At 35.8% G+C, this 17,885-nt stretch overlaps 1 protein-coding gene across 1 annotated transcript; it reads left to right on the top strand.

Annotated features, from left to right (window-relative positions):
- The first annotated feature begins 403 nt into the window (after window positions 1–403).
- On the top strand, window positions 404–17,615 carry st14b (ST14 transmembrane serine protease matriptase b). Its single transcript, XM_022676057.2, has 19 exons — window positions 404–811; window positions 2,028–2,187; window positions 2,273–2,403; window positions 3,514–3,584; window positions 3,712–3,902; window positions 5,386–5,421; window positions 5,519–5,753; window positions 7,183–7,325; window positions 7,498–7,601; window positions 7,722–7,831; window positions 9,457–9,590; window positions 9,836–9,940; window positions 10,126–10,236; window positions 10,328–10,447; window positions 12,836–12,958; window positions 13,760–13,943; window positions 15,499–15,773; window positions 16,561–16,694; window positions 16,784–17,615. The coding sequence occupies exons 1-19, from the start codon at window positions 767–769 to the stop codon at window positions 16,946–16,948; spliced, it is 2,577 nt and encodes an 858-aa protein (XP_022531778.2). The 5' UTR covers window positions 404–766; the 3' UTR covers window positions 16,949–17,615.
- Window positions 17,616–17,885: the final 270 nt, after the last annotated feature.

The raw sequence follows: 17,885 nt of genomic DNA, 5'->3' as shown, positions 1-17,885 counted from the left end.
AGGGTTTTATTATTATTTAAATTTATAATTTGGTATACACATGTTTTCTTTAGTTTCCTATTTTCTATTATTATATTTCTTTTATCATAAAGAAAGAAAACACATTGAATGAGAAGAGGTGTGTCTTTTGCTTTGTTTTTTAATTGAATTTCTAATTTGTTATACCTTATTTTTTACATGATGAAAAGAACGAAAAGGGTGCAAACTTTTGACTTTTGATTTTCTTTTTCAATTAAATTAATTTTTTTTTTTTGCCACTTTCTATTATTTTATATTTTTTGTCTAACCCAAACATGAGGGTCAGCTAACAGTTGAGTGGAGGTGTAAACAGCACTCCTTCACCTTCCCTCGTCTTTCTTGTGGTTTTCTCCTGCAGGTTGGCTCCAGGAAGTGGCCTGTTTTACAGGTTGTTCCAGAGTCACATGAAGAAACACCTGCTGCTGCTTCTTCTGTACAGATTCTTACACCTCACTGCTTCTTAGTAAAAAGCTAAACACAGTTTTAGCTATAGCTGTGTTAGTCTGAATAACAGAGAGGACTGGGGGCTGTTTGAGTCTGGTGGTCCTCCCTCAGTAGGTAGCCTAGGAAGGGGGTTAGTTAGTTCGATAAGTTCTCGAGTTCACGACACACCTGTAGCGCGGGACACACCTCGACCCGGCGGTACAGCGGCCTCGATGGCAGCGTGAGGCTGGTCGTGGGCTTGTCTTGCGTGAGGATTACCGGGGCTACAGGACTCTACAGCCTCCTGCATCCAGAAGCCAGTGTCATGGACCCCCTGGAGAATGAAGCTAAAGACGGCCCCAGTGCTCAGGTATGATGCTGTACTCTCACGTTATTACTTTACCATACCCCCCCCCCCCCCCCTCACACTACCACACTGAGGTTGTAGTAGCTAGTATTCACGTGTGTGTGTGTTGGGGGGGATGGTGGGAAGGTTCCTGGGGGTCTGTACAGATATCTTTGTGTAAAGAAAGTTTGGAAAATGAGTGTCCCCATGGTAGAGGGAACTGTGTAATGTGTATAAACATTTTAAACTCACACTTTGTGTGTGTGTGCGTGTGTGTGTGTGTCTGTGTGTGTGAGAGGCACAGAGAGGCTGTGATTGATTTTAAATATTATATCTTTTAAACACTTGTAAAAATATAAATTAATAATGAATTAAAAATAAATTATTTGTAATATACATTATTGAGAAATTATAACATTATAATAATAAATAACAATATTAGTAGTATATTACCATTTATTGTTTTGATTATTATAATCATTTTAGCACAAGAATGCTTGAATGATACTTGAATGACATAACCTGAGATTAAGCATACCAGATACCTGCTTTAAAGGTGTGGGTGGCATAAAGGGCGTGGATTCACAGTCTGTTTAATAGTCTTACATTGTATCTGGCTTTGTGTTAACAGTAGTCTGTGGTATGCTCCATTTTATCACAATATGATAACATAATGTTTAAAGGTGGGATTATTTCTTTCTGCAGCTCAAAGTAAAAAAATAACCCAAACTATAAAGAAAAGGATATGGAATTTTTTAGTAAACAAAAAAGTGATAAACAAACCAAAATATATTTTATATTTTAGATTCTGAAACAGTATGATGAAACTGGGTCTCATAAGGACCACCTCAAAAAAAGGAAGAGTAAGAGTTAACAGCTCCCCAGATAAGATCACCTAAATGCTTCACATAGTATTTTGGTTTGTTTAACACTTTTAATAATAATACATAATTCCTTTTGTGTTCCTTCATAGTCTGGATGATTTCATTATTTATTTATAATGTGAGAAAAAAATTAATAAAACACTGAATAAGAATGTGTGTCCAAATGTTTGACTGATACTGTATGTGGGATATTCCTGTTGAATTTATTTAGTTTTTCTTGTGTAATATTAACTTCAATAATCCAACTCTACTGCAGAAGTCTAATGTGTGAGGTTGTAATTGTGTTTGAGGCTTCATATGTTCTCCATTTGTAATACCTGCCTATATTTACCGGTGCTTTTCTGACACATCTGAAGGATGAAGGCCTGGACGCATCAATGCAGTTCCTACGAACACCTGACAGCGAGACAGTGGAAAAGGCGAAATTAGCATGCAGAACCATCGTAGCGATTACCTTGGTTGTATTAGCAGCTGTCCTAGCACTATTAATTGGATTGCTGGTGTGGCACTTCCATTGTGAGTACTGTAATCAGACACTCTGCAGGTTCAGTGTAGAATGTTTCATTTTATTTATATAATAATGGTCTTTTGCCTCATGCAGTGAGAACTGATGGCATTGTGAAGAAAGTATTCAGTGGTTCCATGACCATCTCCAATCACAGATTCTCAGATAATTATGAGGACTCTAACAGTGTGCAGTTTAAGGAGCTGGCCTCACAGGTCTCAAAACAGGTAAGTTAGTTATTAATAATATTTAATTCTGTATTGGTTTTATTTGGCCTGAAATAAAAGTACATACAGTACATACACAGAAGGTGTGAGCAAAAAAACATGAAACTTAGCAGGGCTGGAGCCTCGATTGGAGCCTCAACCGTCTGTTAACAGGGCTCCAGCCCTGCTAACAGTCTGTTAACAGCCCTGCTAAGTCTGGCTGTTATCATCATGGCTTACCTGCTCTTCTAGTCTTCATAACTAAAGATACCCACAGATTTGATTTACATATCATAGCAAATAGCAAGTCAAGTAATCAAATGAGTAAAAAACTAAAATAGAATGAAGTGAAATACCAGTTTAAATCAAATATCTCAAATCCAGGTTATGATTCTAGTGTGTATATTTTTAATGCAACTTACATGCACCAGATAAATGAACTACTATTTAAATACTCTCCAATACAGAGTAGAGTATTGATAAATTGCCCACACCTACACTTCATACTTCACTTTACACTTATGGCCCAGTCTGTATTTCAGTAACATTAAAATAGTGACAAAAACATAGCAGCCTCTCTGATTTGAATTTTCTCGCATCTACGAGGCTCTTAAACAGGGTTAATGTTCACCTAGACAAACCAAACTGTTATCAGAGGAGATATACAGAGTAGATTGCGTCACTGTGACAGACTTGCTCTTTTAGAAATACAGTGTGTGAAAAGAGATTCTATTGTGCTTTCCTTTCATTTTCATGTGCACATTCAGAACTTTCAGAACTAACATTCAGAACTTCACCTAAATTATTCTGGTCTGGATTTAGTGCATGTTTCATGAGCATTAGAATTTACTGCTTAATATTGCATTTACTCGACTGGCATCACATGCATATGCACTTAAGTGACATCCAATTCATTATCTAGGTTAAGGGCTTTACTCTGTTCACAGCTCAGATTTCCACCAGGTTTTAGAGTGTGTTTATGGTAAATTATGTCTTTTTTTTTTTTTAGAAATGCATGTGTGAGGTCAGACACTGATGCTGGATGAGAAGGCCTAATTCACAATACTCACTTTTTTTGTCTAGGCCTAGCATACTTCTAAGTTTCTACACTTCTTTTTTCATGTCTTTCAGATGAAGGGGTTTTACGGTCATGTCCCCATATTGTCTCGCTATTACATAAACTCCACTGTTCAAGCCTTTAGGTGAGGAGCTTAAATCCAGTCATTTCTTTCTGAGTTTTTATATTTACGTTGTTTTGTCTGCTAAATTTAGCACTAATTACAAAAAAACAGTAAAATAATATTAACAGCGTGTTGTTCTCTCTTACAGTGAGGCCAGTGATGACTCTGTTATAGCCTACTACCTCTCTGAGTTCAGTGTACCAGTGGCTAAGGCTCCTGCTGTAGATGAGGCCATGAGCTCCATTTACCAGGATGAGGGGCCTAAACACGGCCGCTTAAGTCAGAGCATGGGACGCAAACCCGGCAATGACCTGTCTTTCAAAATAATGACGTCTGGAGGTACACAAGGCTTGTCTTATCGGCTGTGTTCAGACTGCCAGCCTAGTCTGATTCTGGACTTATCTAGACTGTATCCAGATTGATGGAAATCCAGATTTTGCTAATCGTATTTTAGACCTGTCACGAGAATTTATTGCATTAAATTACATTATTGTCATTTTAAGGTCATTGTGAGACACTAATATAATGATAAAATAATAACATAGTAATGCAGTTACACACTTTTGAAAAGCAATGGAATTGGAATCTAACCAGTTTTAAACATACTAAATGAAGGAATGTAAATACCCTTAAAATTGACATACCAGCTCATTCTGTACTTCCATATATTGTATAATTAGTGAATAATGTAGCGATTATCGGACTCAAAACACATTTAGAGGTGGTTTAAAATGTGATTACATTGCGTCTCACTGCTCTGGCCACTCAAATCATGAAAAGTGTTTTTTTTTTCTCATTTATTTTAAGAAAAACATGTACTGCATAATGTAATAGAAATATTATTTTAATGGCACTTTAAAAGAACAAGCAGATGTATACACTGATTACAAATTAACACCAAAAGGAGGGTTTAAATCATATCAATTTCCGGTTCTCTTATTTTACATTGTTGAGAAAATTATCTCATTGTTGTACATCATTTTTTTATGCAGTCTCAAAGTGAAAAATACTTCCAAACTATAAAAGAATAATATGGAATGATTTAGTAAACACAAAAGCGTTAAATAAACCAGAATATATTTTAGATTTTAGATTAATTTCAAGAACTTGAAATTGTGTGATGAAACCTGCTCTCATCAGGACCACCCTAAGAAAAGAAGAGTAAAATTTACCTCTGTAGCACAAGATAAGTTCATCAGAGTTTCCACCAAGATAACAGCACCCCAGATAAGAGCACCTAAATGCTTCACAGAGTATTTTGTTGTGTTCAACACTTTTAAATTACTATATGATTCCTTATTCTATCATCTGGATGACTTTAGTATTCATTTATAATGTGGGAAAAAATACAAATATTGAATAAGAAGTTGTGTCCAAACTTTTAACTGGTACTGTATGTGGGATATTCCTGTTAAATGTATTGAGTGTTTCTGGTGTAATATAAACTCCCATAAGCCAACTGTGCTGCAGTCTAAAGTGTTAGGTTATTGTGTTTATTGTTTAAGGCTTCTTACATGCTGATGCTGCTCAAATCAGATTTCAGCTTGTCTTTTTTTGTCTATCACAATATTTAAAAAACGTGATGAAGGTGTATTAATCCAAGAAGACCCACAGGCTTGTTACTTACGCCTTGACATGGTGCTTCAGTAACCCATGCAGATACATGTGTGATGTCTGTGACAGGGTGGACTGTCATATCAACAGATCTGAGATTTAAGAAACACATCTGAATCATGTGCAGTCTGAACACAGGCATGTGTATAGTCATGGTTATTATTTGTTTTTACGATTTTTGAGTAATCCTTTAAACCCATTTCTACAGCTGTGGATGCTCGGCTGGTTAACTCCAGTCTCCAGAGTGAGTATTACTTCTTTGCTTTTTTCTGTACATCAGTCAAAAATAATACTGTTTGATTTGAGATTCATACTGACTGATTTGTTTTTTTTTTTGTCAGGTCACTTTAAGTACAGCTACCACACACGTACAGGAGAGACAGGCACTATCCAGTCTCCGAGATTTCCTGATCAACCTTACCCTCCAAACATCTATGCTGAATGGCAGCTCCGTGCTGACCCTGCTCACAGAATCAGGCTGGAGTTTACAGCTCTGAACCTGGAGAAAAACTGCAATAACGACTTCATCAGACTGTATGATTCTCTAGTTCCCAATGAGAAGCAGGTCATGGTGGAGTAAGTGTTCTCTGCTTTTACTGTCTCACACTTACTTTATTGCTTTGCTCATTTTGACCATTTTATCAGATCAGAACAGTCAGATACAGTGAAAAAAAAATCCCTTATAACTTACGAATAAATGGACATTGGTTTTATCTTTTATGAGAGATGTATGTAGGTAGTTGCATTAAACAAATAAAACAAAAGAAATATGTTTTAAAATAATTAGTAAAATAAAATTAAAATTTGGAAACTAAAATGTCTACAATGGAATCAGGTGCAGTACATCAGCTGCAAATCATAGTTAAAGAGTATTTTAGAAAAACCTGTTTTGTTTATAGTGTGAATGCTCCAAACCGTTTCCAGGTACAGTACAGTAAAATCTATTCAGGCTCAGTTGAACAGGTGGTACAAATATGGTATGCATCTAACGTGACCCTAACTGTACCAAAGTATGGAATTTATAGGGCTGTCCCAATAAAATACAGTACACAGAAGGTGTAATAGCAATGGTTCTATTATTATAATCATAATTAGTAGTAGTAGTTGTAGTATAGAACAAAGAACAGGCATATTATTTGACGGATAGATAGATAGATAGATAGATAGATAGATAGATAGATAGATGGATAGATGGATAGATAGATACTTTATTGATCCCCGAGGGAAAAGTGTTAGTGTTTGCAGTGGGATAAACATGCATTTCACACTATAAGGCTGTCTATTCAGTTCTATTCCTGGAAGAATACATTTATTTAATATTAAATTCTTCATTAATCACAGTTCGTAAACAGTAGGTACGCACTACATTTTCCCAAAACAGAATACCAATTTTTTTTCCCACAGGGATTTATTGATTTTGGCCCTATTTTCACCATTGCATACATTAAATAACCTTGCTTTTCAAAGAAGACGTCGTTCTTTGGCATAAATTGTTTGGCCTTTTCACTTTTGAAGCCAAAAACTAAAATAGATTTTTTGTAATTTTTGTTTGATTTAGTTTAGTTGAAAATATTATAAACATCCATAATTATCAGAGATGTTCAGGCAATGCAGATCAGGTATAGATAGAGATTCTTTCAGTTTAATATCTGTGGATTGGCTGCTGTCATTCAACTCTGAGCATTTGCAGTTTAAACTCAGCAGGCAGAGCAGCATAATGTCAGTGAAGGAGAGAGAGGGTGAAGGGGGGTAGTCGTGCTTAGGCAGTCAGCTAATACAGTTTTGTTACCCACGGTGTCCAGTCCAGTCAGTTTTTGGGTTGTGGTTCCTCTTAAGGTTTTCTTTACTGTTACGGCTTTGAGCTTTTGATTTCTGTAAAGCTGTTTTGTAACAACACAAAAAGTGTTTAAACAATTCTGTAAAAATACATTTAAACTGAACTGAATTAAAGTAAAAGTTTTACTGTACTCTGGTGACAAATTATTTGTCCTACATTATTGTGCAGGAAATGTGGATACTACACCCCCACCGAGCACCTGATTTATCTCTCTTCTGGGAATGTCATGCTAGTGACATTTGTCACAAATGGAGAGAAGAATTATCCAGGATTCAGGGCATTTTACTCCCAGGTTCCAGCACAAAGCGAAGGTATATTCTACAAGTTATGACAGAAAAGTTTCTCAGATGATTATGTGTATATGTGTGTTTATTATGTTTCACAGCAATAAAAATATTATATTATATATATATATAATTCTATATATATATATATATATATACATATATTATATATATTATATATAATTTAATTTTGTTGTAGATATAGAGTGTGGTGGGAAACTGACAGGAACGAATGGCACATTCTCATCTCCTGGATTTCCATCCTACTATCCTCCTCAGATGCAATGTGTTTGGGACATTGAGGTAAAAAAATAAATAATCGATTGTATATATTGTTCAAAATAGTTTATGAGCAGACATTTCTAATATCATATTCCAGTTGTAGACTTTCCCATTAATGCATGTTTATGTTATCTTTCTCAGGTTCCTGCAGGAAAGCATGTCAAAGTGAAGTTCAGCAAGTTTTCTTTGCGTGAGCCAGGAGAGACCCCAAATCACTGTTCTAAAGACTACTTGGAGATTAACAACCACAGGTTAGAGGTTTAAAAGAATACTGAGAACAATGCTCATTGAGCAAAGATTGAATTTGGCCTCTGCCTTCAACCTATCGGTGGAGTGAACACACACACATCGTTTTAAGAATAGTGGGTAGTCATTGCTATGAATCTTGGGTTAAGTGAGGGTTAACAGCCTTGCTCAAGGGCTCAACAGTAGTGTACCTAGTATCACAAGTACAAATTTGTCGTTGATGGCCTGGTGCTGTGATCTAAAATGTTTTTGTCATGGTGCAATTTTGTTGCCAGATTACATTTGCTCTTCATTACAAGCACTTTGACGCCCAATATAACATTATTAAAGTCCTGCCACCAGTTTCTAAACGCACACTCTGGTGCATTATTCAAACTGGACAATGCTCTTCCACATACTGCTACAGTCTCAGGAGTATATAAGAATGAAAGTTACCTATATCAGTCTAAATGTGTAATAATCAGAGGTGGAAAGTAATGAATTACATTTACTCACATTACTGTAATTAAATAGATTTTATGAGTAATTTGTAATTTTTAAAGTAGTTTTAAAAATAGGTTATTTTACTTTTACTCAACTACATTTTGACACAAGTAATTTACTTCACTACATTGGAAAACTCCCCGTTACTGAGTAAAAAATGAAATTAAATTCTCTGAATAAAAAAAATAGAGTTTTGTTCTCCATGGCAGCGCAGCTGAACTTCTCCATGCAGTGTTTATTACGTTTAGCGGGAGAGACGCTGTGTAAATCAGCTGTGCAGGCTAGGGTCTGTGCGCGGCTCTGGGGAACCGGTGTTTTGTCGAGTTATGCTACCCATCGATATGTGCTTTTTTACGCCACTATGCATTCGTAGACCAACAATTTTTTTATGTTTTCATGTTTTTCATAATAATTCCTTAAGTTTTTATTAGGAACATCTGCTTGGATGTTAAAAAAGCTAAATAATGTTAAATAAAGCAGTTAAAGCATAGCAATGGCAAGTTAAAAAATAATAATAAACTGTAAAACTATAAAAATACGGTTTATAGTCACCTATATGACCATAACTTTTTAACTTTTTAACAGTAAAGAAAAAAATGGATCATAGAAACCTATACCTTTTGTTCTTGAAAATGTTTTATGCGGTGGTCTGAAAAAATACTGCCTGAAAGGTACAAATTATTTAATTTAATAATTATTTAATTTATGATTTGTTGTACTTTTTCACATCAAATAAATAAAAGTTACTATGTAACTTTTACTCAAAGTACATTTAAAATTGAGTACTTTTTTACTTTTACTCAAGTAGATTTTTAGATGGGTACCTTTACTTTTACTTGAATGGATTTTTAGCAAAGTAAAGGTACTTTTACTTAATTACAGTTTTTCAGTCCTTTTTCTACCTCTGGTAATAATTTATTGTTCCAGGTAACCTTTATATTCGCTCTGAATAGCATTGCAATATTCCATCTTACTATCTTTGATGATGAGTTCATATTTTATAATTGAAAGTAAAATGTATCCAGACATTAGTATAAATAATACTGTGTATAGTTTTTTTTATCTCTTTTTATCTTTTCTATCAGACAGAAGTTTTAACAGGTCAGATAGCTAATATTAAGTTCTATTTGTTTTTTTATGTTTTAAGGATGTGTGGAGAAAAGCCTCCAAACACCGTTCACTCCAGCAGGACCAACCAGATTACAGTCAGATTTGTCTCTGACATGTCTTATGTGGACAAAGGCTTCTCTGCAGAGTTTGTAGCATTTGAGCCGAACGATCGTAAGTCAGAAGAGATGTCCTCAAACATATTTCACAACACCACACTGTAGAATATTTATACACATTTACTAATATTATATTAAATCTGTCTACAAAAAACTCATATCTACAAAGTGCCAGGAGAAGGAAAACCTTCTTAATGTTTAATAAACGTTAATGTAAAAATGTATTTAAAACAATAAGTCAAATGTGTGTTAATTGTGTCTCAACTAATTATGATACTGTACATATATATATATCCGTAGCCTGTCCTGGGAAGTTCCAGTGTGACAATGATGTATGCATTAACCCTCAGCTGAAGTGTGACGGCTACGATGACTGCGGAGACACGAGTGACGAGATGAACTGCGGTAAGTTCACATCAGTCACAACCCAGATTAACAGGACCACACCCTTTAACTCCCGGCAAGCTTAAGCATGCACTGATACTCGTTTTATAACGAGACAAGCATTGTGCGTATACTCCCCACAGAAGAATGTTATTCAGGGTGTGGTGAGAAATGTGTCACCATAACATTTTGTTTTAAATTTATAGTGTGTAGTGAGGAGTTTCACTTCAAGTGCAAAAATGGCTACTGCAAGCCCAAATTCTGGCGCTGTGATGGGGTGAATGACTGTGGTGACAAATCAGATGAAGAAAACTGTGGTAAGCATTTAATCACAATTATAATTTTGGTTTAGTTCCGCCCTTACTGTCAGGGAAATGTTCACAGGAGTTGTTTGCCGTCTGTCTGCAGGACCCGTCTGTAAATCTTGGCAAGTTTCGTGCCGAAATGGCCACTGTGTTCCTGAACATCAGAAGTGCGATGGTCACAATGACTGTGGGGATGGCACAGATGAATCTAAGTGCCCAAGACGTGAGCACATTTAAAACATACACCAACTAGCTGTTTTCAAATAATTTAATACAGATTTTAAAAGATTTACGGAGTCAGAGAGAGTACTATTGACCTTGCTATTTTAGGTATAAGGTGATGGCATTACTTCATCTCATAACTCTTAATGTGATGCTGGTCAACACAGGCATCTGTTAGCTGTTGAGCCATGCTTTCCTCTAATATTTTGGCAGTCCAGTAATTTAATAAAGTAAGAGGCTGCAGGCCTATTGCAACAAGGCAAGCAAACCAATCAGTTGCCTAGGGCTCCTGCAGTTGATGGCAAGCTGCATGACTGGGATTCCAACCAGCGATCTCCTAATCATAGACAACAATGGGTTATGAATTGAATGCAACATCAAACTGTGTGAGCAGCCCTTTAAATTATGTGCCAGTCAGGCTCCATGTGGTCCAGCGGTCTAAAGTGCTGCCACTATGATCGGGTGATCACTGGTTCGAATAACGCTCAGGGCCCCCAAATGCCTTGAAATGGCCCTATTCACATGTATCGGAAGAGGCATATACTGGTCTTCATCCTCTATGTGTTGAAAGCTCATATCCCAAAAGAATAGGGATTGAGTTGTTTGCTTTCCAACTTGGGTAAAAAATTGGGGTTTAGTTGTATATAAATAAATTGTAATTAATAGAATAAAAACAGATCTATTCTGTAGTCACTATTGATAAACGATATGTACCATGGTGCATGGGTTATGATTCAATATATAGCAATAATAAAAGAAAGATTATTATAATTTTTTTAATCAGTTTTAGGAAAACTTGTTTTTGCAATCAGAACAGTGTGATCTGTAGACAGCAATGCAAAGCAAGGGTATCTAGTAGGGGTGTCACGATCTCGATATTTTATCGAAATCGAATCGAAATGAGGTCACGATCTCGAGTATCGAAGTCAAAAAGAGGATCGACGATCCCTCCCGCGCGCTACGCAAATAGCGCAGCGCGCTACGCAAATGGCGCGGCACCAACACAGCGCATCCTATTCATTTAAATAGAGATAGCCACTGCATGAGCGCAGTCGGCGGGAGTGTGATCACTGTTTTTATCTGTCCAACGGGGGAGGGGGGGCGGGGGTTGGGCGCGCAGGTTTTGTATCTGTATCTAACGGAGGGGTGGGTGCGCGCAGGTGAGAGCGTGTGAACTCGCTGAAATGCGTGTGTCAGTGTGACATGTGACTTGAGAACACTGACTATAGATCACAGTGAGATGGATTAAAAATCTTAAACTTATAATTGACTACACCTGTTGCTTTCCATTGAATTAAAAAAACATCTTTCTCTCAGATAAAGTAAACACAAGCGTGTTTCTGACTAAAATAAAAGCTTTTCAGGAGAGATATAAGTTATGTGTAAATATTTATAAGACAATACCCACATCACTTATCTAACCAGCCTGTACTGATTTCTGCCCCCCAATAATGCTTTCAATAACCTCTTGTAACCCCTGGGAGCCAGGGGTTACACTCTAATAGCCTTTAATAGTCTTCAGTAGCCTTTAAAAGACTTACCTGGCGGCCGTGGTGTGTCCACTAAACTCCGTAGTTATAAACATCCTGAGGTTAGCAGCGCGCTAACTGACCTGTTTATAATGTAATCCGAGCAGTGCCTCCGTGTCGGCTGTTCTAACCTGCTGCTGTTAGCTGCTTGGGCTGAAAGATGAACTGTAGTGAGCTGTATTATCCGGTTAGTGGGGTTAAAACCTTTATTTGTTTACAGAAACAGTAAAAACGGACTGGCTGAGCTCTGTAGCCCGTGGCTGGGCTGTACTGAAAGTAGTGACTGAGTGAAGAGAGCGGGGCTTGTGCTGCTGCTGCTAGTGGTTGGATGAAGAACTGCAGCTTCATGTAATGAGCAGTTTCACCAGCCATCCACACACAGCTCTGATAAACTGCTTGTTTTAATAGTGCACACTGTTGCTACCAAAAAAAGTCACTAGATGGCATTACCATATATATCTTAATAAATAATAATAATAATATTTATAATATTTATAATAATAATAATAATAATAATAATAAATATATTATTTAAATTTTATGAGGCATAAAATAATAACAACAAAAAAAAACAAGAAAATCGAGAATCGAATCGAATCGTGACCCTCAAATCGAAAATGAAATCGAATCGAGGATTTAGAGAATCGTGACACCCCTAGTATCTAGCAGTTGGGGTTTAAACACTTCACTATTAATTAAAAATCAATAACATTAAAAAAGACAATGCAGAATGGCAAAACATTATTTTACCAGACTTTGATATAGCAAAATTTTCTTACTCCCTTATTATTTACATTAGTAATGGAATGACTGACCAAAGAATTTTGCATTGACTTGTATTTCTTGTCTTGTGCTCACAGCTATAGTTCTTAAGTGCTCAGAGTTCACCTACAAATGTAAGAATAACCAATGCATTAGCAAACAGAACCCTGAGTGTGATGGAGAAGTGGACTGTGAGGATGGTTCAGATGAATCAGGTTGTGGTAAGCTCAAACATTTTATGCAGTTTGCAGATATTGTGGCTTTTATGCTTCAACAGATTTCTTTAATACACCTCAGTAGTTTTAACCATAAAAATCTTATTTCAGTAGTGCTTTTACATGCATTTAAAAATCTGCTATTTCTGCAGTTATCTGATCTCAACTGCATATTCTGAGTTTATTTTAGTGTTAAGGTTAAAGTTATGTGATAGTCAATGTTAATATGGATGCGGTAAAGTTATTTTTTTACGCAAATTATTCATGTTACTGGTGACATCTTAGTTGTCTGTTAAACTCAGCACATTAAATTATTCTACATTTAAAAGCCTTAAAACTATCCTGAGATATTAAAACAAAGTAAAATAGGCTCTATTCTGTTTGCACATGAAGCACATGTGCAGCACACAAATAATACTGGAAAGTACCAGCATTTCAGTGTTTTAAATAAAATGATCAATACCTTCATTCTTTTAATTACATTTAAAAATCCATTATTAAACAGTAGAACAAGTGTACTTAGTTGCAATTAATCACAGAATATTGTGAATAATTCAGTTTTTTTAATCAGTCGGCAGATAAAACCTTCTGAAATGTCAAAGGAAGTCAATTAATTAATTTTAGGTCATTTTTTAAAATTTCTATTCGTAACTTTGTCAAGAATTTTTTAAACAGTGTCAGGGACAGTTTGTTTGTTCAAATTATGTACTAAACTAACAATTTACAAAAATGGAGATACTATGGCTGCTATTTTTCTTGTCAGAACCTTTTGCATGCATGTGTGTAAATGTGTATAATTTCCTGCAGACTGTGGTACGAGACCCTACAGAAGTTCCCGGATTGTGGGCGGTGAAGCGTCCAGTGAAGGCGAGTGGCCCTGGCAGGTCAGCCTGCATGTGAAAGGGGAGGGTCATGTGTGTGGTGCTTCTGTGATCAGCGATCTTTGGCTGATCACTGCTGCCCACTGTGTGCAAGACACCGAGAGACTAAAGTAAGCGGACCCTCTTCGTTTATTGCAAGCACTCATCTGTCTAATCCACAGAGCTACTAACTCAGATCCTTTTTCTTCTTTAATTTTTTTTATAATCACATTGTTTAAGTAAACAATATCTATTAATATCTATGTCTATTAATTGCTACATAAGGTTAAATTGTTCTGTAGTAAATGAATGAAGTTACAGATATATAGCGCCTTTCTAGAGACCCAAGGACGCTTTACAATTTACATGTTTTACACACAACCATTCATACTCAGCACTCATTCACATACTGGTGAAAAGCAGCAGCCAATAGTGTACCGCATACTCTCAACCAGAAACCACAGTCCACCTGGAGGACTGCATCAGGTACTACAGCATTTACCCAGGATAGAGTGCTAATCCATATCTGGGCACAGTTATACACACATTTACACACACATACATACCACACACTCACATATACACACCAGATCAGTTTAGAGTATTCCATTTTTCTGGGCAATTTAGAGTATCCAATTTATCTGATCTCCATGTGGTTGAGTAACAGGCCTAGGTACATTGTTAATGTTATTCTGTAGCTGCAAAGCTACAAATATCAAAACCTGCAATTAATAATAGTATTAAATTGTGATGTCAATTTATATTTAAAAAATCACAATAAAATTATTAACAATCACAATTACTTGGACACAATTACTACACTTTTTCTTTCTTAAAACTAAGCTTTTGTTAATGGGTATTTAAATGTAAAAAAAAAAATCAGTGTTAGAAACACTTAGATTTGTAAAATCGGTGCCTTAACATCTCTTAAAAAATAATTGAATTAAATCACAGCAATGTTCTTTTACTAAACCATGAATTAAATAATGGTTAAATTTTTTAAAGCTGGTACTTTGAGAAGCTGTATTTTGAGAAGACGACAGTATGGTGTAGTATGTGTTTGATGTATTATAATTTGTCAGGGTAGATTTGATGCTTTTTAAATTACAATATTGTAATGTTCTGAGTTACTGAGTTTAACTGAGAATTTTAATGGAGAAAAGAGGAAATGTGCCATCAGATGTGTGTTTGAGAGAGAATAAGAGAGAAAGTGTCACCAGGCTCTGTCAATTTTGATATATTATCAACTTGCATTTAAAAATTTACACCTTAACATTTCCAGATTAACTGCATGCGTTATCGTGTTAATGTTAATATCCCAATATTAAATACATTGACATGCCACATGTCATAGGACAGGAAATAATAAAGCATCCCTGTATTTTGCCACATCCCATAGAAGCTAAAGAACACTGCACTGAGTTGTAGGATATGGGGTCTGCTACACTGAATGTCAGTGTGATTTTTTCCAAAAGTCACTTGTCCGCTGTCATGGACAGTTCAAGCCAGATGTTACCACTAGCAATCATTATGATTCTTAAATGAATGTACCAGTCTGGAACAAGTCATAATAAATGTAATGTGTAAAGTGACCTACATGCTCTAAAATGACATTTGCATTTTGCTCTGTTACCATTCTGTCATGCTGTCTATATGCACAAGCCCTTATGCATATGTGTTGTGCAGGTATTCTCAACCGGACCTGTGGGAGGCCTACCTTGGGCTGCTCAGTCAGAGTGAGTCCAGTGCGGATACAGTACAAAAGAGCATTAAACAGATCATCTCGCATCCTGAGTACGATCCTAGGACCTATGATAATGATATTGCACTAATGGAGCTGAACAGCCCAGTTACTCTCAACCAGAATATCTGGCCTATCTGCCTTCCAGCAGCATCTCATGAGTTCCCTGCAGGTCTGGATGTGTGGATAACAGGCTGGGGTCAAACCAGAGAGGACGGATGTGAGTATAAGTACTAATCACCATATATAAAGACAACCGAAGAAAAAATCATTAAGTGTTTTAAAATGTAATTAATAAGGGTGCAAATAAGAATGATGACAAAAAATGAGAAAAAACAATGAGAAAAATGATTTAAAGTAATTTAAAAGTAAAATAAACTATTATTAATAATTAAATCTAATAATAAAATGTGATTGATAATTACAGTACTGGTAGAACCAATCAGTTTAACTCTAGTTCATTGTAGTGAGGGAAAATGCTTTTTTAGTAATGTGTTAAACACTAGAGGGTGCTCCCCACACATGAATATGGATCTATGGTGCTTTTGTGCAAATGGTTTCTACAATGTATACAAATGCACAGGACATCTTAAAATATAATATACATATAATATTCATGAAAACTGTAAATAAAAACTAGGGTTATTCCACCAAATATTGATTTCTGAACTCTTAAAACTTTATGAAAATGAACTTATTTTCTTTGCATTATTTAAAGTCTCTATATCTTTTTTTATTTTAGCCATTTCTCAATTTCTGCAAATAAATGCTCTAAATGAGAATATCTTTATTTTAAATTTGAGAGAAATGTTGTCCGTGGTTTATAAAATAAAACAACAATGTTCATTTCACTCAAATATGTAGGAAAATCAGAGAACTGATTCTGAAACTGAAGTGGTCTCTCTCTCTCTCTCTCTCTCTCTCGCTGTATGACTGTAATAAGCTTGTGAAGATGTGAACATTGTGTTGTTAATAACTACTGTATTGTCTTTTTGTTTTTGACTCAGATTTAGCCACAGTGCTGCAGAAAGCAGAGGTTCGCATTATCAATGACACAATCTGCAATCAGCTGATGAATAATGAAATTACTCCGCGTATGATCTGTGCTGGAGTTCTGTCTGGAGGAGTGGATGCCTGTCAGGTACAAAAACTGAAGTTATTTTTTTTTATATTATTATACAGGTCATCTGCTTAAATTCATAAACTCACTTTCTCAATTCTCACCCTCAGGGAGACTCAGGTGGGCCGATGTCGTCCGTAGACCCCGACAGCGGGCGCTTGTTTCTGGCTGGAGTGGTCAGCTGGGGGGACGGCTGCGGCCGAAAGAACAAGCCTGGCGTTTACACACGGGTCACGAAATACCGCAGCTGGATCCGAGAGCAGTCTGGGGTATAGAAGTGTTGTGTGGTTTTAATGTGCCACCTCTGAGAACAGTTACATACCTGACATTATTCAGACTCTAATGTGAAAAACATGAGAGTGAATTTGAGTGTGGGCCCACAGATAAATGATGTAACTTAATAAACAGAAAATAGTATTGACTGTTTGATTGATTTCAGTTTTATTTGTTTGTTACTCTCTTACATGAGAACAGTAGGTGATAACATTCAGCAGTGGTTACTCAGTTCTGACAATTGATTTCTTGAATGTTTTACTTTTTTATTTCTTCTGTACTTTTACATTATCATGTTTTTGCTTATTAACTTATTTGTAAATCTGTATGCATGCTTGATTCATAAAATGTATTCAATGCTTAACTGCTTAGAATTTCATTCCTCAATATAGTTTAAGACATTTTAGGTTAATGTAATTTATCAGTGGTCTGGATTTACAGGCCTAAATTAGGATAGAAGGGAAATGTTGAACTCAAGTGCCACTTTTATTTTTGTGTATTATTTTTTTAAATATGTGGTCACTCATTGCACAGTCAGTATGATTGTACCTCCTGTTTTCCCTGTTTGTACAGTAATCCCCCTGCTGTGTATAGACCAAAGATATATGTATTCTTGAAAAAATAAGTCATTAAAAATGTAAACATTAAAAAAACTAATGATTGTGAAAATTATGATTATGGAATTATGAAATGAAAAACAAGTATTTCTTAATTGTTAAAACTGAGGGTGGACAAAATGGTTTTGTGAATTCCATTTTGTGAATCTAATGTGAATTTGTGACATAATTTGTTTTTCCATAGGCTATATAATATAAATGTATACCATAGTCCATGGATACCTATACCTAGTCCTGGATATCTACCAACATGAACAGTTTACCTTCCAGCCCTAATCTTACACACCTGATCCAGGCAATTAAGGCTTTCAGGAACATGTGG

The sequence above is a fragment of the Astyanax mexicanus genome, chromosome 17, assembly GCF_023375975.1.
Source record: "Astyanax mexicanus isolate ESR-SI-001 chromosome 17, AstMex3_surface, whole genome shotgun sequence".
NCBI classification, from domain to species: domain Eukaryota; kingdom Metazoa; phylum Chordata; class Actinopteri; order Characiformes; family Acestrorhamphidae; genus Astyanax; species Astyanax mexicanus.
The sequence above is the reverse complement of the archived record's forward strand: the minus strand, read 5'-3'. Positions and strand labels throughout refer to the sequence as shown.